This window comes from Conger conger, chromosome 4, assembly GCF_963514075.1.
Source record: "Conger conger chromosome 4, fConCon1.1, whole genome shotgun sequence".
NCBI lineage: Eukaryota > Metazoa > Chordata > Actinopteri > Anguilliformes > Congridae > Conger > Conger conger.
Window position 1 is genome coordinate 5,653,238 of NC_083763.1, and position 27,621 is coordinate 5,680,858.

At 44.8% G+C, this 27,621-nt stretch overlaps 1 protein-coding gene across 1 annotated transcript in view; it reads left to right on the forward strand.

Moving 5' to 3' along the window:
* The first annotated feature begins 5,617 nt into the window (after positions 1–5,617).
* The window catches only part of apc2 (APC regulator of WNT signaling pathway 2), a 34,377-nt gene continuing 12,373 nt past the window's right edge, over positions 5,618–27,621 (forward strand). Inside the window, exons 1-8 of the mRNA XM_061238756.1 lie at positions 5,618–5,708; positions 16,974–17,130; positions 19,176–19,266; positions 21,558–21,864; positions 22,259–22,367; positions 22,869–22,982; positions 23,750–23,845; positions 26,939–27,028. Coding sequence (XP_061094740.1) covers positions 16,990–17,130; positions 19,176–19,266; positions 21,558–21,864; positions 22,259–22,367; positions 22,869–22,982; positions 23,750–23,845; positions 26,939–27,028 — 948 coding nt within the window. The 5' untranslated portion in view covers positions 5,618–5,708; positions 16,974–16,989. The remainder of the gene's footprint in view (positions 5,709–16,973; positions 17,131–19,175; positions 19,267–21,557; positions 21,865–22,258; positions 22,368–22,868; positions 22,983–23,749; positions 23,846–26,938; positions 27,029–27,621) is intronic.

The window sequence follows — 27,621 nt, forward strand, 5'->3', positions numbered from 1 at the left end:
TTTCTCTCTCCCCTCTCTCTCACTCACTCTCTTTTTTTCTGATTTAAACCCCTTGATACCAAAGATAGGAGGTGCTGTTCTTTTTATTTTTTTCCCCCCCGTCTCTCCACTAGCTTCCCCCACATCGAGTACTGACGCAAGCAACCGGGCACTTCCAGCAACCAAACGTTGATCACCCCCTCCTTTTTACGAAACTAAAAATATTCATACAGATTCCCACCATGTAACCGCTGTAACGCTGTACGCCTCCGTTCCCCCACCCCTGCCTGTCGTTCTTCGTCGTATGTCATCGAACGTAAACGGAATCTCCTTAGCCCATATCACCATAGCATGAGCTCGCACATTGGACTTGCAGTCATAACCTATTTCTAAAAACCCCCTCACGTCTCTGGAAGTTGACTCGATCGTGTATTTAGACATTTAGACGTATTATGAGAACATTATATATTAACATTATTCAGACGCATCAATATCCTAGCCTACTACTCATCTGTTATACAATTTCTTTTTTTCTTTTTTTTTTTTTAAGTATAAAAAGTTTGTGGGGGTTAGCTCTTTTCGTATGTTGTCTCTAGCCTCAAAATTAGAGACAATTTTGAATGTAGGCCGCGGGCAAATGCATGGCTACCTATGGATGCTACAAGGAGTAAGACTGTGACCTTCTTTCCCCGAAATAGTCAAATCCACAGATCTGACCACACTTAAAATGGCAAATTTTATATATTTATATTATTCAGTGCAATATTTATAACCTAATGTGTAGCCTACACATGGCCACACATTAGGCTATAGGACACAAATACAAAATCTGAGGAATATGCTTTACAGCCCCATGCGTCAGATGGAATAACAATTTCCCTATTTTAATAATAATAATAATAATAATAATAATAATAATAATAATAATAATAATAAGGGTTACAAATGTATTATTATTATTATTATTATTATTATTATTATTATTATTATTATTATTATTATGATGTATTTAATTTCTGATGCATAAACAGGAAATTAGTTTTAAATACAAAAAAGTTATCATTTGAGCTAACATCGCGCCTCTTGTCGATTTACATAGCCTTATAAATCAGAATAGATCTATGTCCCATAGTGGTTACAAATGGTTAATATTTTCTGAATTCCCCGTTCCTGTTACCTATTGCCTTAGTGACCCATTTCCCGTAAAGTAAGAATTTTGTTTCTTGACTTGGAATTCGAATAGTTTATAGCGTATGCTACTACTACGTTTTGGAATCTTAAAATAAAATGGCTGCTTGGTACAGTGACCGAGGAGGATGCGTTAAGAGCAGTTATTCGGAAAAAAACAAAAACAGAATGCTGTTTAGTTCGTGCTGCTCACTTAACGACAGTTGATGAAACTGATAGATTATACAAGAATTAAACGCCAAGATTTACAGTTATCCTGCACAGTATTTACCTTTTGATATTTCAGACCGGACCACAAAAGGGTACCAAATGCGCTGAAGGGATACATTTTACATGATTTTGTCTCCACCTAGCGATGAATCCTCGCAATGAAGAAGAAAGACTACACGCCCTGATACACAGGCGTGGACGCGCGTATTGGTTCCCAAACCATGGGTGAGCATTAGGGAACCATCGATGGTCTGGGTGTCGCCTAGGTGGACATTTACGTCGAAAGCGATTTATTCCCGCACACATTCATTTAGACTGTCTGCAGACAGCATCTACATTAAAATTAGTTAACATACTTTTATTGAAAGCGGCCGATTCCTGCGTGTTTGGTATGATCCTTAAAGGTTTAGGAGCATCTGTGTTTTCATGCCCATGATCAAGCCGGTGTGTCAGAACGCTTAAAATTAACCTACAGGCGAACGTTTAAAAAGTAATTTTATAACTGATTCCAACATTCTTGAAAATCTCGACGGCAGTACAATTCAGTGTGCACTTTATTTGGTATTATTTTTTAGACTTCTGCTGCAGTAGCCTATCCACTTAAAGGTTTGATGCGTTGTGTGGTCAGCAATGCTCTTCTGCATACCACTGGGTGTGGTTATTTGCGTTACTGTCACCCTCCAGTCAGCTTCGACCAGTCTGGCCCTTCTCCTCTGATCTCTCTCATTAACAACACATTTCTGCCCACAGAACTGCTGCTCACTGGATGTTGTTTGTTTTTTTTGCATCATTCTTTGCAAACTCTAGAGACTGTTGCGCATGAAAATCCCACAAGATCAGCAGTTACAGAAATACTCAGAGCAACCTGTCCAGCACAAACAATCACGGTCAAAATCACTGAGATCAAGGCCCTAGTGTTGGCATTTCAGGCTGCTAAGGGGACTGCCCCACCTTACATACAATCAATGATCACTCCCTACTCCCCAGCTAGACCTCTCCGGTCTGCCAGCTCTGGTCGCCTTATGGTTCCCTCTCTACGTGCACCTGGCGGTCGAGCTGCACGTTCACCCCTGTTTTCCGTTCTGGTTCCTCAGTGGTGGAATGACTTGCCTACCACTGTCAGAACAGCAGAATCCCTCCCCCTATTTCGACGCAGACTCAAAACCCACCTTTTCAAACTCTACCTTAGTCCTCCCTCCTGATTTCCCCTACCCCTCCTTTCTGATATCCCTATCCTTGTCTAAAACCCCCCCCCCAAAAAAAAAAAAAAAAAATGCACTTATGATGACAACTATGTTTAGAACAGCATTTCATGTGTATTTTGCTAGTTTCTGGATGTGATGCTTTGACTTATGGTAGAACCTATGCACTTGTAAGTCGCTTTGGATTACAAGCGTCTGCCAAATGACTAAAATGTAAATGTAAATGTAAAATGTAATCACATTTTATTCCCCATTCTGATGGTTGATGTGTACATCCATTGAAGCTCCTGAGCTGATTTCAGGCCTTGCACTGCCACGTGATTGGCTGATTAGATAATCGCATGAAGAAGTAGGTGTATGGGTGTTCCTAATAAAGTGAGTGTATATCCGGAAAGGGTTACGAAGCCATCTCTAAGGCTCTGGGACTCCACCAAACCTCGATGAAAGCCATTGTTTCCAAATGGAGAATAATGGGAGCCGTGGTGAATCTTCCCAGGAATGGCGACCAGTCTGCCAAAACTTCTCCAAGGGCCACAGCAACGACTCATCCAGGAACTCGCGGAAGATCCCGGAATAACACCCAAAGAACTGCTGGCCTCAGCTAAGGTCAGTGCTCATTCCTCCACAATAAGAAAGAGTCTGGGGCAAAAGAAAGGATTCATGGGAGATTAGCACTGCTGACCAAGAGAAACAGCAATTCTCGTCTCACATTTGCAAAAAAAAAAAGTATTCCGCTATTTGAAACAATGTTCTATGGACAGATGCGTCAAGTGTGGAACTTTTTTGGACAACACGGGCCCGATTATGTCTGGCGTAATGCAAATACAGCATTTCTCAGTGAGAACATTATTGGTGTTGTTATGGTGTGCGGCTGCTTTGCTGCCTTGGGACCTGGATGACTTGCCATTATTGAAGGAACCATGAATTCTGCTCCATCCATCCATCCATCCATTATCTTAACCCGCTTATCCTGAACAGGGTCGCAGGGGGGCTGCGAGGGGGCCAGCATACATTGGGGGCCAGCATACATTGGGTGAAAGGCAGGAATACACCCTGGACAGGTTGCCAGTCCATCACAGGGCACACACACACCATTCACTCACACATTCATACCTACGGGCAATTTAGACTCTCCAATCAGCCTAACCTGCATGTCTTTGGACTGTGGGAGGAAACCGGAGTACCCAGAGGAAACCCACGCAAACACGGGGAGAACATGCAAACTCCGCACAGAGAGGCCCCAGCCGACGGGGATCCGAACCCAGGACCTCCTTGCTGTGAGGCGGCAGTGCTACCCACTGCACCATCCGTGCAGCCTCAATTCTGCTCTATACCGGAAAATAATATCCAGTCATCTGTCCATGAGCTCTAGCTGATGCATAATTGGGATGTGCAGCAAGACAACAGACTTATTTTTCACCTCCTTCCTTTCCTAGCTCCCTTTCTTGGAGGCAAAAAAAGGAATAGAATAAAATATCCTCGCTCCTTAAAATGTTGGTTCGAAGCCATGTCAGTTACAGGTGTGTCATATGTGTGGCAGTTGGGGAGAGGTGGATCCACAGGTCAATCATTTATGCGTCACGTATTCCGAAAAAAATACTTCTTGCTCAAGTTAAACTTCAGGAGCCTCCTAACTTCGGCTTCTAGCTCTTAGCAGGAAAATTTGTCAGGTTGGAATTTCCTTAAAGATGGTGGACCTCAATCGATTTCATGGGCCAGGCAAAGAACAAGGAAAGTTGACAAATATGTGATTGGAAGGAGCCCGTTGATCCAAAAAACAAAAATGCGTCCACATCTGACGGCTGAAAAGAAACAAACCCCTCATCCCCCCACCCCCACCCCACCCTCCTCGTGACATTTGCCACGTGACACTAGTCACTTTACAGAGACACTTACTGTATATTTGATTTATATAAATTTTGTATGTATATTTGATATTTGATATTTGTATTTTTGATTTTTCTACTCCTCTGTGTTTCAATCCCTGTTCTGTCAATGCTGCTTGTAACACTGAATTTCCCCTCCTGGGGATTAATAGAGTCATATCATATCATATCATATTGGCAGTGGCAAGTATCTGAGTATCTGAGACAACCTATGAGTCTGTTAGCTAGTCGTGTGTCAGACACAACCCAGGACAGGGGTCAGCAACCCTGGTCCTGGAGAGCCGCAGGGTATGCTGGTTTTTGTTTTCGCCTTAATACCAGCAACCGATTCAGGCCCCAGAAACCAGGTGAGGCGAGTAAACTGGGTAATCGACTGCTTTAATTGATCAATTAAGTGCTGAGTAACAACGAAAGCCAGCACACCCTGTGGCTCTCCAGGACCACGGTTGCCGACCCCTGACCCAGGACTAGGGTATGCCAGCTTGAGATGATGAAAGCATGCAAAGCATGCTATCATAAAGACAGTTACTGAATTTACAGTGCAGCTGCTGATTATGCACTCTCAGAAATGAAGGTACAAAAAGGGGCCTGAAAGGGTACTAATGCTTGTCACAAAAATGTACCCTTACTCAAATCATTTGTACCTTTTTTGCTTGGGAAACATTTGTACCCAAAGATAACTTTACAGTACTTTCAGGGTGCCTCCACTGGCACTTTATTTCTGAGAGTGTAGGATTGGGTGGCAAGCACACTGGTGTGTGAACTAATGTGGCAATCGATTTTTTTCAGTGTTTCTATTTTCTGCGTTGATTCATCAAGGGTGCTTGGGATTGGTGACTGTTGACGCTATAGTTTTCGCATGCAATGCAATTGGCTACTACTCAAAAATAATAGCTAGAGAAGCATAGACGAATAAGAAATCATACCAGGTTTCATATTGACGTACGGGTTTCACAAGTGTAAAGCACTGACGCATGAACGGCGTGAATATAACGATACGGCGATTAGGTACTTACTGTACACTAAACAAATGCACGTCCCCCCTACTGGCTAGATCGATGTATGACAGCTCATTCAGAGAGAGGCGGGAGAGAGAGCGAGATAGAGGGAGAGAGCGCGCGCGAGAGAGAGAGAGCATCAGGCAGCAGCAGCGCCACCGCTCTCAAGAAGCAGTGAGCTAGCATCGCCCTTGCGTGGGTTTTCATGGGCTCCGCGCCCTTTAATAATCTCCACTAGAAATGAGGTAAGGCATCCAACACCATTAATCGCATGCAAATGTTTCGTGTTAGTAAAAGCCTAAATGCGCGCTTGGAACGCCACTTCGATACACAGGGTGCTTGCTTAGTGGTCTTTCGGCACGACGCGAAAATCACAATGGAGCCTTGGCTGAGGTTGGTCCTGATGCGAATATTAACTAGGATGCGAGTGTGACGGTGGCGGCATGAACATGACGTTTTTGGGTTTTTTTACTAAATAAAAAAACCGCTTTTAATGTATTTGTCTTCTTTAATGCAGGCCTAATGCATGTTGTGTATCTAATGCCGTGTCCTTAAAATTCGGATTCGAACAATCGTCCTGAAACAACAAATAGTGCAGGTATGACATTGCACTGCAAAGCGTGCAAGGTCGATAGCGAAAATATGGTGTAAAATGATACGGTGTCGAATCTATATATTTTTCGCACGTTTGCATGGCTTACAGATGTATAATTTGCAGTGCATTATTTGACGGCTGTAGGTTGTAAATTATCGGCATTGATATGGATTGAGAAAAGAGAAGAGTCTCGGTTACTGTGTTTTTGCCTTTGTTGTGTTCGAAATTGTATTACATTCAGTTGGCCTACATATGTGTGTTGTATTTCCTCACTGAAAGGTTAAAAAAAGGTAGAACAATGTGGCAAAGTAGGCTACCCTAAATACGTATTGGTGTTGTTGGAATGTGTGCCAGTACAAACAGTGGTTTTCTTGTTCATTCAAAAATACCAAACACAAAATAACATGCTGATGAATCAAGAATAATGACTGTTACAGGTGAAATTACAGTGTTATTTATTACAGCTTATCAATTGCACGCGTCTCTGTCTTGCGCCTGTTTACAGAAACACAAACAATGCGTAAGGCGGCGAGCGTTTGACAGTCAAGAGACTCATAGCTGTCCTGCTACACCTTATGGTTTCACCGAGGCGATAATCAAGGCGATCTCAGTGTGGATTATTGCCACCCCACACACACACACGCACCGACACACACTCAGATCCGTCTGTAACGAGTCTCTCAGGAACCGACCCCCCCCCCCCCCCGTCCGGCTATCGGGCTTTGATGATTATTTTAGTGGCTTGTATGGTTGTAGTGGAGGATGGGCCTGTGGTCTCCAGCAGGTAGGCACTGGATCTCTCTCTCTCTCTACCTCTCTCTCTCTCTCTCTCTCTCTCTCTCTCAGTTTAAAATGTCTCTAAGGGCCCTGGTATATGACCCGAGGGTCAAAGTGGAAGTGCAGCATTCTTTTCCAGTTTACGTTTTTTTTCCTTGTACCAGCACTGTCTCGCAGAAAGGATTGAACTCAGGGAAGCATAGGCGGGCACCTCTAAGGGAGACACAGAGTGCAGGATTCACAGGGCTTTTCATGGGGGAGTAGCACGAGATCCTAGGTCCTGATTTGAGAGCGATGTGCTTCTGGATTGGCTGACCAGTCTCAGGGCAGTGAAGAGAGAAGGTCGATAAATTTTGTGTTGAGGTCCCCTCCCCCCCCCTGAAATTGTTGTGTTGTCGGCCCATTTTTAACATTACGCAACAGGACGTTTTAGCAGGTGTGGGGATGAGAATAAGGCACCGCTTCAGATTTCGGTGGGGGCGGACAAAACAATGCTGTTACAGTACTTTTCCCTGTGTCCCATGGTGAAATACTGATGCGAGAGGCTGGCACTCCCTTGTTAGTCAGTGAGACGGAGAACATGAGCTTCTAACTGAGGAAGGTTCATTTTTTGTGTCTTTCAAACACATCACAGCGACAATTTCTCCAGAGAGTCGGGGAGAAAGCCACAGACAGATATGGAGCGTTTGCATCCTACTCTCTCAGAAATAAAGTGTCAAATTTCTGTATTTCAAGGATAAAATTTCCTAAATGTAATGCATTCTTTGGGTATAAATGAGTATGTTTTCCATGATTTCCATGCATTTTTTTTTTTAATGAAGTATACACTCAGTGAGCAATGTATTAGGTAGACATGCACACCAGCTTGTTAATGCAAATATTTAATCAGCCAATCATGTGACAACAATGACCAATAAGAAGAAGACCAATAAGTCTAAAAAATATGTCTGATAAATACCTAATAAAGTGCTCACTGAGTGTAAATTGCTTACAGGTACTTACAGGTACAATTTTATGTACCTAGGCTATCAGGGACCGCCCCAGCGAAAAGCATTTGTAGCTTTTTAGGGACTTTTCGTATCTTTATTTCTGAGAGTGTATCTGAGACAGATGAGATGGATCATCGGTCGGGGCCAAACAGACCTCTTGTTTGAAACAGTGTCTCTGGTGAGAACTGAGGGAGCCCTGTCTGTCTCGCAGCCAGTCCGACCGAACCCTGACTCCCACAATAGGCATATTGACCCGCTATAATACCGCAATTATTCCGGTGTTCATTCGCGGCGCGATTTAAAAATGAGGGGAGACGTCGACAGAGGGGGTTGTTCTGGGGTCAATATCAAAAGAGCTGAGCGGCGAAGGCCTTGTGGACCAGCGGGCCGTGTTCAGGACCGGCCGGTGAGCTGCCCCCTGCGGCGGCGCTGTGTATACCTCACTGTGCCTGGTACCGCTCGCTCATGTTCTGCTCGTTAAGCCCGATCCCGGTCCTGCCTTCTCGGGTACATCATCCTGAAATAGTTTGGTCCAAACACTCTCAGAAATAAAGCGACAGCGGAGGTACATATTTTTGTTCTTCAAGGAGCAATCAATTTCCCAAAGGTACCCTGAAAGTACAGTGATGTTCTCTGTGGGTATAAATTACATTTTTACTTTTTAGTCATTTAGAAGACAATGCATAAGTTCCTCAACAAATCCATAAATAGCAAAACATGCATAAACAAAAAACAATAGTCATTGTAAGTAGGTAATGAGTATGTTTCCGAAACAAATAACTTCATGTAACAAATTAATGATATATTGCTAGCTTGGGGTACCATTGTATGTACAATGGTATAGGGTACCGCCCCAGCAACAAGAATTTTAGGCACTTTTCGTACCTTTACTAAGCACATACGCTTTCTTTTGGCTGTGGAGTTCGTCGACTTCACATGCTTCGCCTCTTCACCGTGATTCATTCCCGAGCCTTGGAAGAGGCTGAAAAACCTCACGTAAAACCGCAAACAAACGGGAAGATATATCCCACTCTCTGTTCGACAGGGTGGAGACGAAGGACCCTAAAGGACCACCGTTAAAAAACACAGCCTTCTCTGTTACCTCTTGTCTCCGCTTCTCTCTGCAGAGGCCATCTCTCAGGCACCGCTTCTTAGCACCTTGCCAAAGTCACGGACGGCATTAAATCGAGTGGGCACACTCGCAGGCAAGCTCCTAGGCTAGCCCAGGAATGCGATACAAAGACGTATTGTGTTTCGGTGGAAAAAAACAACCTTTCTTGCTTCCAGATGCTGATTGTGGTATTACAGTATGATAAATCAATATGGGAAAGGGGTCAATGTGTGGCATATGAGACAATCATGGTTATGTTTTGGTTTGGTGTTTGTGGGAGGCATCAGGCATTTCCCATCAGTAGGATTTGGCCTTCTTTGGAGGTAAAAAAAAACTGGAAGGCGGAGGTTACATTACATTACATTAATGGCATTTGGCAGACGCTCTTATTCAGAGTGATGTACAGTTGATTAGACGAAGCAGGAGACAATCCTCCCCTGGAGCAATGCAGGGCAAAGGGCCTTGCTCAAGGGCCCAACGGCTGTGCAGATCTTTTTGTGGCTACACCGGGGATTCAAACCACCGACCTTGCGTGTCCCAGTCATGTACCTTAACCACTATGCTACAGGCTGCCGAGGCAGGGTGGCGGAGGACAGAAACAGCCATTGAATTAAATTAAATTGTATTTCTATAGAGCATTTAACAGTAACTTTACAGTGTCTACACGCAGAGTTCCAGTGAGCACTTTATGTGCACAGAGGAAGAAAAAGAATTGTGTTTAAGTAGCTCCTTGGGAAATGTATCCTTTCCCAGCCTTACCGACTACACTCTCAGAAATGAAGGTACAAAAAAGGCCTAAACAGGTTCAAATGCTTGTCACTGGGGTGGTACCCTATAGGTACATAAAATTGTACCCAGCAATATATAACTCATTTGTACCTTTTTTCACTTGGAAAATGTACTCATTTGTACCCAAAGAGAACATAACTGTACTGTCAGGGTACATTTGGGAAAATTGATCCTTGAAGATCAAAAACGTACCTCCACCGTCACTTTAGTTCTGAGAGTGCAGATATACATTTCGGCAACACGTAAGTTGCTAAGGGTGCACAGTAATTGTGAAGACGATGGTGATATGGAAGAATGTCGTATAGCCTGTGGCTCAGTACACTGGATGACTACACCTCTGCAAGCGGGTCTTTATTGGGAATCGTAGTTTACATCCAATCTTCGACCGTACGGAAGGAACCGACATGTTGTGGTATCGCTTTTTGACCGATGCGTCCCGGGAGAGACAGAGCGAGTTATTGTCAGAGTAATTTGAGAACTGAGGACTTGAGAGTTGAGGCTTGTGTCACTGGTGGGGCTTTTTCCTGATGAATTCCAGTCAGCTCTGATGATAATGCCGTATTGATTTCCACTTGATGAGGGAACATGGAAGTGCAAGTCACAGCTGCCCAGAGCTGATGAAAACACCACCGCTCTCCTGACCCCCCCTGGGACTGGCAGCAATTCCAGCCACTGCTTTCACCAAAGGCAGAAGTTATGGGCAAGGTCACAATGCAATGCAATGCAATGCACTGTGATGCATTCGTCACCAAATACATTTTTTTTTAAAAGAGCCCTGCTCTACAAAACAAAATGATTATTTCGAATTGAAGCTTGCCTATTTAAACGTCGCTCGGTATTTGACACAACGTAAGCAAGCGACTGAAGTGTAATTAAATCTTCAGTGGAGGATCTAGGCTCAGCTTTAATTGATGTAAAATGCCTTTGTGATTGTTTGTAAAAGCAGGTGTTCATCGCTCGTTCATTAGTGCTCGGGGGTAAGAGGTCCTCAAACTCGGTTGTGGGGACCCATGTGACCCAGTTCTCTTGCTCAATTAAGGTGGTTAAACACGTGAGTTTGCGTCCTTTAATAATTTAATAATTTTACCCTCTTGTTAACACAATTTGCAGGTTTGGCTTGTTATTTAGTTTCACTTACAATTCTTTATTTTCTAGTACCCGGTTGTCCACGTTTTCAGGATTAGGAGCCTATTGACTTCACCTCAGTCATCAATTTGCTCTGTTTATTTAACCTTTGTATGTAATCATTTGCAATATAGTGCAACGAATAAGCTGAATAGCTGAGTGGCTGTTAATCAATAAAAATGAACCTGCTGGGTAACATTCAGGGATTGCAATTATTGGAATGAAGACCCGCATACAGAAAGATTGCCCAGGGCTGAGTTTGAGAACCACAGCGCTAGATTGTTTGGCACAGTACAATTAGTGCACGGCGGTTCTGTTACTTGGAACATTGACACAGTGTCCATGCATGCATTTATAAATGTCCATGGATCCAACAATTAATTCATGGAGGCAAGTCCAGTGGCTCCATCCATTTCAAAACAATAAAATCTGTGGCGATTGATTGGAGATGTGGTATATCTTTGAATATTTAAACCAAAATGATCTCCAGTCCAGTAATTACCGTAACTTACATTTAAGACCCTAACAGCATACGTTGCCGTTTGATGTGATGTAAACTGCACCGCACGAATGTGATTTTGAGCGTCCAGAACAGGGATAATAAGGATTGCAGAGATGAAGTAGACACAGCGGGCTGAATGTCTTCTTTGTTCCTGTTTCTCAATGTCACTCAATCGGCAGCGATCGACTCAGTCTCTGCTGGTGTGAAAGCCTTTTATTTAAACACATCCTTCTACAAGGGTGTTTCCTTCCTCCTGTTGCCAGCTCGCCTTTTGTTTTTTTTGGCAGGAACACAAGCCAGACGACAGATGAAAAATAATTGTGTTGAAAGGTTTAAAATAAGAAATGAGAGAGCTGCTGTGTGCTAACCTAAATATAAATGTCGCGATACGCACCCAACACACACACATACACGACAGCATTGCGATTCACATTGTCTTTTACCTGTGTTTACCTGTAGACATATGATTAATGTGTGTGTGTGTGTGTGTGTGTGTGTGTGTGCGTGTGTGTGTGCGCTCGTCAGCTGGGTGGTATACAGAGCGCCTGATTCTCCATCCTTTGCCAGTGGCAGGTGCCGTTGCCATAGTAACCAGGCTGTCTTGGATTGAATCGGTCGTTGAAAAAAAGAGGGAGAAGGAAGGAGAAGGGAGAGAAGGGAGAGAAATCCTGCCTTGCCCTGTCTTCTTTGTTCTGGTTCCAGACTCAGCATATCCATTCAGTGCCTGTTTTTATGGCACCAATTCAGGGGTGAATATGGTACCGGCAATGCTAGCATTCCATCGTCATGCACCAAATTCCTTTATCAAAAGGAGACTGCGACAATTTTTTTCACCTTTTACAGTTTTTAAAATGTATTTAACCACTCACATTTCCTAGTTAGTGACATTCCTCTGCCTTGAACGAGTGTCTAACGTCTCAAACGAACAACTTCAATTCAGTCAACAGGAATGCAGTGGGAGAAAAATGCCTTTGGCATTGTGCATGGTCCTGGAACTCATCCGGACCCTGCAACAATAGTTCCAAGACAATCACAATTACACCGAAGAAACAAATCCCTGTCCTTTCCCCATGCACTTGAGCGATGAGACATCCATCAGTGCTGGTGATCTGAATTAGCATCCTTGTTCCACATGAATAGCTTCACTAAGCGATGATGTCACAGGCCTCAGGCTACGATTGGCCGGAGAGCTGCAGCACAGAGCTGGGTTCCGTTACATCATCACGCGCGTGACGACAACGCGGTGACATCGCAACAGACTGCAACTGAACCCAAACCCCACCTGTGATATAGTTTGTGTGTTTTCTTTTTTCACGAATTAAGTCAAAATGGTGGGGTGTGGTGCTTTACTTATGAAAAAATCATGGCCTGATGTGCTCTATTGATCAGAATTCCCTCACGGTACACTGAGCCAGTGATGGGAAAACCATTAGAGTCCAGGTCATTGAGCTGATGCCTGAGAGGAGAGGCATCCACATCTCCACACTTCCTCTCTATTATAGAAATTTACATTAATGCTGCACACGCATCAGCGTTCTCTTCCGGGTTTCAGGATCTAAAACATCCAACAAAACGTTCGCAAAGAGCAGTGAAGTCGGTTTTTTGAAAAGGCCCTAACCCTGAGGTTGCCCCCAGAGCCCAATTCCCCCTCCCCCTCCTGTGGTCAGCGCTCTGTGTTAACGTTTAGCAACGTCATCCGATAATTATGCAAAAACATACCTCATGTCACGTGGGAAATGGCTTTTTAAAAAAAGTGGGAAAAAATAGCAGTTAGACCCTAAAATATGCATACTTCTACCAAAATTGTTTGACTTGGATCAGTAAGGAACACAAAGCCAAAGCTCCAGAATGATATTAAAAGCTCCACAAAATATGAAAAGTATGCGTGTGGGCCTTCAAACTGTTTTTGAAGATCTTTGACTGTAAAATCCAGTACAACATGCCTGTGTGTAGAGGGGTAGCCACTGAGACAGAGGGGATTATGCCAGTACCTGAGACTGTGTCTCGAGGGACGCATAAGATTGACATGTGTCAGTCCGCTCATGGCAGCTAAATCCAGGCCTTTTTGTCAGGGGGGTTGAGAAACCTATTCACACCCGATTGGCAGTCCCAACGGTGCTCATACCAAAGCGAACTGATTGTCATTTCCTTTGTCCCCAATAACGGGAATTTATCAAAAAGCAATGAAGCACGATTCTTCCCCCCCAACACACACGGAAACGGTACTGTTCAAGCTCATCGTATTATCTCCACCGTCAGGGGTCGATAGACGGGGTGTGGGGGTGGGCCTCTGTCTGTGTCTCGGTGTGATGTAAATTGGCGAGTGTGGCTACACCAGCTACATAGTTCAAAGCTTTCCTCGGCATTATTCGCCAGACTCATTGAATGGTTTTGAAAAATGATACGGTAAAAGTGCTGAGTTTCAATATCACTTTTAGAGTCTTTAAAGTTTAGAGTTTTTTTTTACCACCGGTTTATACAGCACAAATACACCGACTGCAATATATTTTCTCAATTTTTATGGCGCATAAAAAGGATTGGCCATTGCCATGGTAACCGTCCTGAACCGTATTGGTGGGCCAATGACACTCTCTCGGCTCATTTTGAATTATTTCCCTCCGGGGATAGATTTCGAGACAGATTACCTGGCAAGCGCTGCAGCACGTAGAACAGGATCAAAGGGATGAAAAACAAAAACATTAAGAACGAGTCAAAAGACACTGCAGATGCCACCAGTGCATCTAACATAAATGTGTCAACGTGATTAATGCGTTTCCACCGGCTAATTAAGAGCTGGGGGATGGGGAGTGCTATTGACCTGCTCCAGCCACTCATGTGTGTATTCCTTTTGATCAAAAAGAAAAAACACAAATGAGAGAAAGAATAACCAGCTGTGTTTGAATCCTTGGGGGGATAAGTCCCCCCGACGTTTCATCCCCATCAACCATGACTGGGGCGACTGTGCCGTCTCCACCAGAAACACTCGCTCCCGCTCTACTTCAACCGCGATAATAAATGCGTGCCAGCTCCTTCGACAAAGGATTCCACATAAAAGCGAGCGAATTTACATCCATGAGCTCCGACAGATCCACATACGTTTGAGAAAAAAAATGCTTTTGCATTTTGTAAATCTATGCGCTGCTTTGCCCTTTGTCGGAGCTGAATTATTTATTTCGCTGCTTTTCCATTTAGCACGTAAATCTGTTTTTGCGACCGATAGGAACGACGGACTCAGCAGAAGCATGAAGGGTCCGAATGAGCTCGGAGCTGTTACCATGTATTTGCTGCAAGATTAATCTAATAGGCTGGCGAATCCTGTTTACCTACTGTAAGTGGCCCGGGCCTGAACCGTACATTGCAGGGACAAATTGCCCATTTGTGGAAAGCAGTTAGAGAAAGCAGTTTGTTCTGCTGGCAGGACTACTGAGTTTTAAAAAACATAATCAGCCGCAGCGGGAATTTATATCGAGCAAACCAGTGTGCATACTGTACATTTGTTCATCAAGACATTTTCATAAAAAAGAAATAATAATAATAATAATAATCATAAGAATAAGAATATTAGATAAGAATAATATTACTGTCGGCATCCTCTATAAAAAAAATGTGACCATAACTGTAGTTATATGCATTGACAGCAGTTCTGACAAAACCCACCGGAGTTTCTTTATTTCAGAGCTAGAAAAATCACAAGTGACAATCCCTAAAGATGCAGCATTAAATAAAAAAGATATGAACCTGCTACCTGACAGCCATCGTGCCCCCAAGGTCTGGCTGTTCAGATGCAATAAGGCTCAGAATGGCACAGCGGAACATATGCTTCCCGGTAACGTGATGCAGTAACGTCCTGACCGTCGCACTGTCATTGTGTGCCCCTGAAGCCTCTTCCTCTGTGGTTTGACCTTTCCGTGGAAGCCCCCCTGTTGTAGGAGGACTCTACTGCATTATGCAGGGGTGTGCCTGCTCTGTCTGGGTACCACCTCCCCTACCGCCTGCCCGCGCGGGACCTGGCCCTGGCCCTGCCGCGCTCAGCCGCTTCACCGTGTCCCACAATGCTATCGTTTTCGTACATACAAATTCATTCAAAACCAGCGATTAAAAGTCTTATCGAAATGGCACAAAGACTGCCTGTTCAAATAGGCTCGCCTTGCCGTAGATGTGTGTGTGTGTGCGTATGTGTGTGTGTGTGTTAGTGAGAGAGAGAGCAAGCGAGAGAGAGAGAGAGAGAGAGAGAGAGAGAGAGTGGGGGAGGTTAATTTTCTCAGCATCCCCTGAGACCTGCAGTCATGCATCATCTCCCGTCTGAGGAAATCCAATGTACCAGTCCATTGTTTAACAGCGTTATGAGCAATTATTTGTCCTTTATAAGATAATGTTGACTATATTATAGCTTACTCACTGTTGTGGGGCCTATACATCATGTCTGTTTTAGTAACAATGGAGGCGTGTAATTATATAATGTATTAATGACATTATTTACCTTCTAGTGGACTAAGGGTTACATCCACCATTTATGACCCCGAAAGATAGAACTCTAGTTTCCAGTGTCAATTTCTCTGACGAGTTTACATTCACTCGACAGCGCTCTGAAGATTGTAGCGATGCCGTCCTGACCCGCCGCAATTCTGAACTGGGTCAATACCGTCTAATGCATTTAACCCAATCCACACACTAACACAACCTAGCCTGCCTGCTAGAATGGGAGCACTGCAGACCTAGAGGGCAGGCTACGCGCGTACAGGTCAGCCTCGCTAAAGGAGGCCGATAGCCTTTTACTGCGGCATTCACGTCCTGCTGACAGCGAAGCGCCGCCGTTTATAAAGTGCGGCCGAGCGGACCCGTTGATCAGAACCGCGATGAACGTGCTCCGACAGACGATCGAGTCGCCCCTGCGCTCCCGTCTGCTGTAAGCACGGCAGGGCAGAGACGGAGACGGTCTTTTTACGAGACAAGGCTTTTCTGAGCTGTTATCGACCGGGCCTTGTTAAAGCTCGCCGTCTCAGACGAGGGCTGAACGATGCCGCATTCGCACAGGGCCGAGTCGTGGTTCTCTCTCCGCTCTCCTCTCTCTCTCCCTGCGCCTCTGACGCTCTCCCTCCTTCTCCTCCCACGCTAATTCCTCCTCTGTAATTCTAATAAAACTTCAAACAGCTTTATTAAGATAATAAACACTGTACTGTGCCAGGCACTGTAGGCAAGTACACAAACAACAGTAAAAACAACACACTGATAAATGGTACATATTTTATTTATACTCCTCATTAGCTAGCACACTGCCTTTCTCTCTATCCATTGTGGTCTCTCATTGCACTCTCTACAACTGCGGACATTAGCTCAGGAGATAAGAGCGTTCGTCTGGCAGTCTTGCTGGTTCAATCCTTCACCTAGGAAGTGCCAGACTGTCCTTGAGCAAGACGCCTAACCCCCAATTGCTCCCAACAAACTGATTGGTGTGTTGGTGAACAGGCGAATGAGAGGCATCAATCGTAAAAGAACTATATAAACACAGTCCCTTACACTGTTTTCTTTTCTCTCTCTTTCTCAACACATATTTTTCCCTCTCCTTTTTTTTATCTGTCATCCTCCGTCTTTTCCATCTGTCTCCTCCTCTCTCCCTCCCAGGGTCTGAGAGGCGGCCATGTTGAGCTCGGGTTCTTCCTACGACCAGCTGGTGCGGCAGGTGGAGGCCCTGAGGAAGGAGAACAGCCATCTGCGCCGGGAGCTGGAGGACAACTCCAACCACCTGTCCAAGCTGGAGAACGAGACCTCTGACATGAAGGTGAGGCGGCCATTTTCTTTTTCTTCTTCTTCTTCTTCTTGACTGTCTGCCATCAGAACTTTATTCCGCCCTGTTACGCCCCTCGGCGTACACGTGGCTGGCTCCTTCAGGTGCAGCCAGTTGCCTAATTAACTGATTGGTGGCAGTTATGTTCAGCTGGCCAAAAAGAATAAAAGGTGGATGTTTCTGCAGTTAGAGGAGACACTTTTGAAGAAAACCGATGTGTTTCCCTTCATCTGAGTGAATGAACATAGATCAAACGGAAAGAAAAAGGAAATGTAATCACTCAAAATAATTTATACGCTGCAGTATTTTATCGTGATCGACTTCGATTTTTTAAATGCGAGGTATTCCTGCCTCTCGTCCAGTGCATGCTGGGATAGTCGCCAGCGCCCCTGTGACCCCGAGCAGAAATAAGCAGGTTAGATAATGGACGGATGGACATGACACCATACTATAAAGATATCAGAAATGATAAGATCCTAATTAAATTCGCAATACTTTTTCTTTTTTGGAGAGGGCTGATGGTGTTCAGCTTTGGCACGTGGAATGGGACCGTGATTTTTAACAGTGCGTCTGCCATCTCAAAATAGCTGTTGGACCCTGGCAACCGAACATTAGCGTTAGACTGTGACCCAGTTCTCCAATACAGCCCGGAACACTCCTACTCAGCGGTGGGCTTCGCTGCTCTGATTGGATGAGCATGGGTGGGTAGTCTTCAAGGCCCTCCAGATCACTGCGTTTTATTTCTGTAATGGAGCCTGGGCACGGAGAAATCCAGTGAAGAAGAAACCATTGCCCAATGAAGCCCATGAAGCCTCCTGATACCATCTCGTTATTGATCCTCTGTTTGAAACGCCCGTAACTCTGACTGGACTGGAATAGGATTGACATGGAGTCCTGTTCCCATGGCCAGGCCCTGGATTCCTGTCAGGAGTCGGCTTCAGGTTTCGGTCAATACGTTTCTCTCCATCACATCGTGTTTCTTCTCGACGTTAACGAGGTAAACAGGAACCGAAGAACAAAGCAGAACAGAGATCATTATTCATCATCAGATCAATAAAATGATATAAAAATATAGTCCAGTTTCATGAGCCCATGCTGTAATTTAGACTTGCTATAATTTAGACTTGACTCAGAGGAATCTTAATCATTTACTGTATCCCTTGCGTATGTATTTTTTTCCATATATCGAGATATTAATTGGACCTTTTTTTGACAAAGGTCAAAAATGCCTTGTTAATGAGAGAGGTCAGAGAGGAAGGGTCAGACTGGTCAAAACTGACTGACAGTAACGCAAATATCCACACATTACACAACAGTGGTATGCAAAAGAGCATCTCTGAATACACGACATGTCAAACCTCGTAAGTGGATAGGCTACAGCAGCAGAAGATCAATACATCTAAAGAATCAGTCTAATAAATACCTAAATACATGTATTTTTATAATACAGATACACTTGTGTATTTGTGAATACTATACTCCTTGTGAATACTGAAATGTCAGAAATTAGGATCGTATGATTTCTTACCCCCCGCCCTTCCCCCACTGTAGCTGTAGTATTAATGTATGGAGAAAGATGGATTCTGCAGATCTAACTCGTGTCTCTAACCTGGACTCCCACGTGCCGGCCGGTTTAGCGCTGTTTGTCCCCTCGGTCACGTGCACAGATGTTGGGTACAGCTGGATAATCTCCGAGCTAAGTCTTTTATCCCGAGGCCAGTCCTAGCCATCATCAGAAACCTGGCACGCTCACTGGAGGATACTCACTCGTGCTGGGAGATGGTTCCAGGAAAAAAAAAAACCCCCCGAAATATATCAACTTGAAGGAGACCAGACAAATGCATTGCAGTATATGTCGTGTGATTTCGGAAGGTTTACTCAGACTAGAAGATTAGTAAGCAGTCTAGCGTTCTGAATTGCTGGGTCCCTTGGTTCCGGTATGTCGAAGACTTTGACGGAGCGGTTTTTATTTGGCTGAAATCCAGTCCGGTCACAGGCGCTGATGCTGTTTCACCCCCCCCCCTCCTCCTCTCTCTCAGGAGGTCCTGAAGCAGCTACAAGGCAAACTGGAGCAGGAAGCTGGCAGTCTGGCCTCCTCGGGGAGAAGTGACGTCCTGGATCAGCTCAAAGGTAGGCGTCCTGCGCAAGGGGCTCGTTCCAATCGCTTATTTTACTCCCCTTTTTTTACTTTTCTACTCCCAGCTCCACCTATTGGGGGAGACTAGAAAAAGAGGCTAGAAAATAGAAGTGAAGGCAGGGCAAATCGAGAAAATGCGAATTAGACAAATACAACGTGCTTGCTTCTTCAAACGGTAGTTTGAAGAAATACTTCCGCACATGGATACCCTCATGTTTTCTTGCACAAAGGCAAGATTGGGAGTTCCTAACTGTTCAGAAGGAACGTTTAACGGGTTGGAATGTCCTTAAAGATTGGTTTCCGGGTCAGGAGCAAGGATAAGAAAAAAGATGTGAAAAATAAGCGATTGGAATGAACCCAGTATGCCCTGCGCAAAGATTTATGTAAAGAATTCAATATATTTAACAGGGCCACTGTCGTCAAAGTAAGAATCGTTCTTAGCAAATCTTGAAAGGCAATATTACATTACATTATTGGCATTTGGCAGACGCTCTTATCCAGAGCGACGTACAGTTGATTAGACTAAGCAGGAGACAATCCTCCCCTGGAACAATGCAGGGTTAAGGGCCTTGCTCAAGGGCCCAACGGCTGTTCCGATCTTATTGTGGCTGCACCGGGATTAGAACCACCGACCTTGCGTGTCCCAGTCATTTACCACAATACAATGATGTTTGGCTCTGTTCTGGAAGCCCTCCTGCCCGTCCACACATGCAGGCATGAATAAATCAGGGAGCTGTTGTAGCGATAAACCCACCCAGAGGGGTACACACACAAGACGGATCCAGCAGCAAGGCGGATTATTATTAATCTTCACTTATACAGGGCAGGTTGACTGCATGTGTTCGGATGTGTGAGGAAAGCGGAGTACCCAGAGGATAGTCTGATGAAGGCAGGAGGGAGGACCTGGGGTGGAGGAGGGGGCCCAGACTGGCCGTCTGAAGCAGCATGCAGGAGGCAGCAGCCAAACCAGCAGGGGAGGCCGCTTAAACAGACGGCCCTGCTCTCTGAGCACACTGTGATAAACAGACGTCACGACTCAGCCAAGCCGTCAGCTGATTCAGCCCAGACTCCAGTCCTGCCTGAACTAATGCCCTGCTACAGTTTTTCTGGTTGAATATCTGTTTGGATCAGCGCTACTCAACTCCAGGTCCTGCGGGCCTCAGTGTCTGCGGGTATTTGCTCCCACCTACACAACGTCAGCTGATTTCACTAATTATTTTACCTGCTTGGTTCAGATAATAAGCTAATTAGTGAAATCAGTCGGTGTACCAGCACGGTTGACGCTAATGCCAGCAGACACTGCAGCCCGCAGGATATGGAGCTGAGTAGCAGTGGTTTAGATCAATGAAGCATATTATTTGACCTATTACTGTACATGTACAGTCTCTCAGTAGAGAGAAATGTAAAGAAAATGAAACAGATTTCCAGTTTCCATTTAAAATACTTTCATTGCAAGTAATATCTAGGGTAGTATGCTGCAATTCAGCATACTAAATAGCACAGATCCTGTGCAGATCCTCTAGAGGCCTCTAGAGTGCAGGCTGTTCCTGAGTGAGTGAGTGAGTGAGTGAGTGAGTGAGTGTGAGTGAGTGTGTGTGTGAGTGTGTGAGTGAGTGAGTGAGTGAGTGTGTGTGTGAGTGAGTGAGTGACTGAGTGTGTGAGTGAGTGAGTGACTGAGTGAGTGAGTGAGTGAGTGAGAGTGAGTGAGTGAGTGTGTGTGTGAGTGAGTGAGTGAGTGAGTGAGAGTGTGTGAGTGAGTGTGAGTGAGTGAGTGAGTGAGTGAGAGTGTGTGAGTGAGTGAGTGAGTGTGTGTGTGAGTGAGTGAGTGAGTGAGAGTGAGTGAGTGAGAGTGAGTGAGTGAGTGACTGAGTGAGTGAGTGAGTGAGTGAGTGTGTGAGTGAGTGAGTGAGAGTGTGTGAGTGAGTGTGAGTGAGTGTGTGTGTGAGAGTGAGTGAGTGAGAGTGTGTGAGTGAGTGAGTGAGTGTGTGTGAGTGAGTGTGTGTGAGTGTGTGAGTGAGTGAGTGAGAGTGTGTGAGTGAGTGTGTGTGAGTGTGTGAGTGAGTGTGAGTGAGTGAGTGAGTGAGTGAGTGTGAGTGAGTGAGTGAGTGAGTGTGTGAGTGAGTGAGTGACTGAGTGACTGAGTGAGTGAGTAAGTGATTGAGTGAATGAGTGAGTGTGTGAGTGAGTGACTGAGTGACTGACTGACCTGAGTGTGTGACTGAGTGAGTGAGTGACCTGCCCTTTTCAACAGTTTATTAATGGAAGTAAAATGTCAATCTTTCAGAGTTGCACATGGATTTGACCAACTACTACGAGCTGAAGTACCAGCCGCACAACCTTCGGGTTCCCCCAGAGAGCCTGGCGATGCAGGCCAGAGAGGGGGAGGATACGTTGCCTCTCCCCCCCTCCGGCGTGGGCAGAGCCAGGAGCCCCCTGCGTACAGCAGCCCACCAGGGCCTCCCGGTCTCTGGGGAGGGCACCGCTGTCCACCCAGGGCCTCCACACCTCCTGGAGGGGGCGCTGCCTAAAACAGGCATCGGCGGAGAGAGACGGGTCTCAGACCAGCACCTGGACGACCTCTGCAAGGAGAGGTGAGGGGTTTAAAATGCTTTGGATTAAAAGCGTCTGCTAAATGACTAAAATATAAATGTAAATGTAAAAACATTTAAATGCCACCCATTCCAGCTTGACCATCTTGAGAATTGAGCTGGTCATAAACTGGTCTTCATGGCCATGCTGGTCATAAAGCTGGTCTAGCTTGGTATGAGCTGGTCAACCAGTATGACCAAGCTGGTCATAAAGCCGGTCTAGCTGGGTATGAGCTGCTCAACCAGTATGACCAAGCTGGTCATAAAGCTGGTCTAGCTGGGTATGAGATTGTCAACGAGCTAATGCCGGTAGCTTGTCTGAGATGGTAGCTGGTCACTCAGCTCCCGGTGTTGTGGAGAAGTGCGTTGCGTGTTAAGTTGTGTGTCCGTGTTTCAGGACCATGCTGCTGAACGAGACTGAAAAAGAGGAGCAGGAGCGTTGCTGGTACTACTCCCAGCTCCAGGGGCTGTCTCAGAGACTGGCTGAACTTCCACGCATCGACACTGTAAGCACCGCCCAGAGTAGACAATGTACATTATCATTACACACTCTGCTCCATACACCTTTGTACGCCAGGGAGCACAATTATGTGTAACACCTACTGTAGGCAATGACTGCCAGGCACAGTTTTTCAAGGATGAACACAAAGAAGAGCATTGGCATGCATTAATTAGTGTTCCATGATTCAGTGCATTAATTCCATCTCACTGATGGTCACAATTAATACTAAGTAGGAGCTCAAGGTATCCAGAAGAAAAGCTCGAAGACAATTTGAAACGGAAGTTAGACAGCAGCACTAGCTTCCGTGATACGATGTATACACGAGTGAAACAAATTTTCGGGGGAATTTTTTTAACATTTCACTGATGTCAAATATACTAGAGTGTATACTTCAAGACATGTTCGTATGGTTAAGAAGAATTTACTGAGTTGAGGGGAAAAAGTGAATTTAGATTTCAGCATCTGTCTCATTGTGGGTACAATCTAAGCCCTCCCCTCCCTTCAGTTCTCCATACAGATGGATCTGATTAGGCAGCAGCTGGAGTTCGAGGCACAGCAGCTGCATTTGGTTATGGAGGAGCGTTTTGGAACCAGCGACGAGATGGTGCAGAGGACACAGGTGGGGGGCAGGGCCGGGCCCATCTGTCAGGACCGTCTCTCTGTGCGGCTGGAACGGGGACAAAATGGCTTCTTTTCTGTCGCGTAAATCGTTTCTGAGTTAGACACGCGCAGGCTGCCACTCTCTGCTCAGCGGTTGAATCATGCGGTAAATTGGTTCCAATAACTGGGTGCACTTGGGAATAAAATAACCCCGCATTGCTGGCTCATTCCTGGGAAAATTATCCCGGAATGCCAGATGGCTTGAGCGACTATTTCGGTAAATAATATACGTTACTGTAAAAGAAAAAAGTGATAGTGCACAGTTCAGTTAAATTAAGAAGACATTACACATGTACACACTCAGAAATAAAGCTATGATAACGAGCCTTAAAAGGTACAAATGCTTGTCGCTGGGGTGGTACCCTATACGAACATAAAATTGTACCCCTAGCAGCAATATTAATAATTTGTACCTTCTTGGTTTAGAAGAGGTACTCATTTGTATCCAAAGAGAACATTACTGTACTTTCAGGGTACGTTTGGGAAATTTGATCCTCGAAGAACAGCAATGTATCTCCACTGCCACTTTATTACTGCACGGGTAGGTTGGAAGTAAAAATGATGTATAAATTAGGGTTTTATAAGGTGATGTTCCGGTAGTCGCAAGGCTTGGGAAAGATGTTTATAGGCTATGTGCGTGCAGCACGGGTGGAGCGGTCCACGTGTTGACCAGTGAAACAGAAGCTGGCCCCCCATTCGGTCCGTGACCTTCGACCTTTACTGCAGATCCGAGTGGCCCGCCTGGAGCAGCTGGAGAAGGAGCTGCAGGAGGCCCAGGAGGCAAGAGGAGCCCTGGAGAGGAGCAGTCCGATGGACTGCCAGGTGAGGCACGGGCCCCTGGGCTAGGTTTTGAAACCGCTGGTAGCTGGTTGACCAGTTCAGACCAGCTCAAGCTAGGTTTTGAAACTGCTGGTAGCTTGTTGACCAGTTCAGACCAGCTCAAGCTAGGTTTTGAAACTGCTGGTAGCTAACATCACAGAATTGCAAGTGGTCAGGGCCTGCATAAAAATAAATCTGTAAAGTTGGGGGATTTTTAAACATGCAAAAGGAGATTTGCAAGCGTCTGCAGTTTGGGTTTCAGTCTAGATTTCAGGGTTTTGCTGTTGCTATTTTTTTCAGCCAGGGACTGTCGTACTGCGCTGAAGTCCTGAATTTTTTATGGATACGCTGAAATATTGAGGCCTCGCTCCTACCAGGAGTGATTCACAGACGGCTTGGTGGAGAGCCCAGCTCACAAGCTGACAGACACACACTGCAAATGTGACTTAGATTTGTTTTAATGTATGAGGCTTATTTGGAAAAAAAACAAAAAACTGATACATATTGCCTTATTGCAGCAATGATATCTATGGACATTTATAGTGTGGCTTGGAAAACTATTAAATGTAACATCAATATTTATAAACCTTTAACAATTTGCCCATTTATCTGTCACAAACAAAAGTAATTTTGTTTACAACTCATCTGCTTAACAACCTTGGATGAATTTTGTGTAAAAATAAAACATAAATAAAAAATAATGCATGCATTTTGTAGGAAGTCCAACTGACATTTCTCAAGCACTTTGCAGTAGTGTTATGCATTTTTAAAAATGAACATTTCAGTCAGCTTAAATAAATTATGAACTTCTGAATAATCAAATAAATTATTGTGTACATTTTCACCATCGGCACGCTTTTGCTGAAGCACGAGAATAACACCTAGCTCTAAAATGATGAAATCCCAAGATTCACTCAGATTCATCATGATTAAAAATATATACAATAGGCCATGTAGTTGTAACATACTCATTGATTGTTTTCATATATTTTAATGTATTATTTACAATGAAAATAGGAAATGGTTCATGGACTTAAAGGTACAATAGGTAATTTCGGACTTCTAACAGTCAAGAGAGGAATAGCAGCAACAAATACGCTCAAACCACAACACTGTTTATCCCTCCCCCTTCTCTGTAAACGCGCTGACGTTGAAACGCCATTGGCTTTGGCAATTAGAACCAATTTTCAACCAATGAGCTTGAATTATTGTACAGCTATAGATGATAGAGGGCCGGCCCATCAACTGCATATTTTGAAACCCGAATTTAAGGACTATAAAGGTAGAGTCAACATGTCAGTGAACCTTTTTCAATGATAGGAAGGGATTCACAATGGTCTTGTAACAATATTGTAACACAAAAATCTCACGTATTGCGCCTTTAATTGTAAGTGTGATCAGAAATGGCCTTCTATTTGACACAAACGCTGTGCCGTCCGCCGAAATGTGTGCCTGCCCCTCCGGACGGTCCCCGACGCAGCTGAGACCAGACCTGCAGTCGGTCTCCCCCTTCAGAGGACTGAGCAGTGCCGCTGACCCACGCAGCCGGCCGGCTCAAACACACCTAGTGCGGCTGTCTGACTGCGTAGCCTGGCTGCTGAGTGTTGCTAGGCGGAAACCTGGCCCGGGCCTGACATCAGTCTCAGTTCTGATTGGCTGCGCGCAGTGCAGAGACGACGGTGGGCCTGAGCACTGCTGGCCTGTACCGTAAACGGTGATGCTTCGCTTAAAACTGAGCGGATCTCGGGACCTGTCCGTCTGCGTGTCGGACGTATCCCGGGAACGGAAAGCTCTGAGATGCACAGGACTGAGAGGATCTACGTTGGGCTGCTGCTATAGGTTTGAGGTGCTATTTTATAAATGCTTCCCTGGAGGAAATGTTGTCCAGCTTGCAATAGATAGAGAATTGCGTGGTCTCTTTTAAGCTACGTAGGTTTACTATTTGTGATGACACCGCTGCATCTGGTATGCAATTAGGAGAGAAAGAATCTGAGAAATGCAGTGTGAGTTAATCTGCATGCGTTTTGCTTTTTTTTTTTTCTTCTGTAAAACGGACAGATTTTAACTGTGCCATTGCCCCAGGCGATTCTGAGCCTCTTGGGTATATGGTTGGAGACAGGCATCCATCTACAGTACAGTATGTAGCACACCCTTTGTCTGAGACGAACGGAAGTCTCTGAGATATCACAATCTCAGCAAATGCTCCTTTGGTTGCCATAGTGATGGAGGGAGGGGGGGGGGGGGGGGCAGGGTAGATAAATTAACACGGCTCTCATGGGATTTGCGACGGTTGGTGGAGGTTTCTCAGACACGCTTGTGTGCGTGTGTGTGTGTGTGTGTGTGTATGTTTTCGGGGGTTGGGGGTGGGGAGGGGAGTTAATTTTGCGGCTCTCGCACTTTGAAAATGCTGGAAATGAGATATATTGCCCGCAGGGTTGATTTGATCTTGAGGCTATTGGCAGTAGTCCTATTAGCAGAACCAATTGCGATCCTACCCTTGGGTGTCATTGCAGTCACAGCTGGGAGTATTGCTCTGTACTACTCAGACAGTGATTACTGTGTCTTGGATTGTCTTGCTTTCACCAATATTTCCCATAGGTTTAGGGCCGATTGCACAGACACAGGTTAAGCCTAGCCCTAGACTAAATTCAATTTCAAACCGAGTTTCTTCATAGAAAACTCAATTTGTCCCAGGACTAAGCTTACTCTGTGAAACTGGCCCTTAGTGTCTTTGTCATCCCTGCTGTTTCATACAATTACCGACCGCACAGTGTATAATGTTGTTTTATTTACTTCTTATATTAGAGAATTCTTCCTGACCTTAATGACATTTTTGCCACAGCCATTTTCTGTCAACTGATGAACATATTCAATTAAATAAAACACTGTAAACTGTAAACACTCTGTAGAAAATAAGAGCTGGAGAAGCAGTCAAAACAAAATTGGGGGAAAAACAAATGACTCCCCATTTATTGCCGTTGGGAGATTCAATCTCATTTCATTTCGAAAATTGAATGCCGTTTATTACATTTCATTGTGCCAAAAAGGGATGGAACTTGAAAACCAACACATCGCTGCCTCTCTCATTCCTCTCAGACTAATGGCTGTGAAAAGCCAGCCGTCCCTGAACCGGAAAATACATCAAATAATTCTGTCTCGGAGCCGACCGGAGATCCAGGGAGCAAGGTAAGGGCAGCGTGTACAATACTTTACTTCAGCAATCCTGTTTCTGAGCATCTCAAGTATGCTGTCATACTGTGTGAGAGGCTCCATGAGCTACTATTTATGCTGTGTAAATGTCAAGATGTACAGGAAAGTTGCCCGTGTGACCTTGGAATTATAAGATTCTGTCTGCGTTCCGAGTGGTTTTTGAGATATTGAGCTTCAAAGCTTTCTCATGCCGACACAGCAAAATTGAAATGCAGGGCGGTTCCTTCGTAGATCAAATTGACAGACACCCTGAAAGTACGCTGACTGTACAATATCAAAATCCTATCAAACTGCCCTATGAACAACATATTTATGAAACCAACACATTTTTTTTTGGCAAAAATGAGTTAGAACCATATAATTCTAAAGTGTCGCAGAATTAATTCAACTGTAACAGAATAGACAAGTCCAATACTGACCATATGTGCTCAATAAGTTGATGTTACTGTGTGTCTAAAATTGTAAGACAAAATGGCTCCCTCCTCATCACATTGTTTATCTAAAACCGTAAAACAAAATGGCTCCCCCTTTATTGTGTACATCCACTCAAACCGTAAAACAAAATGGCT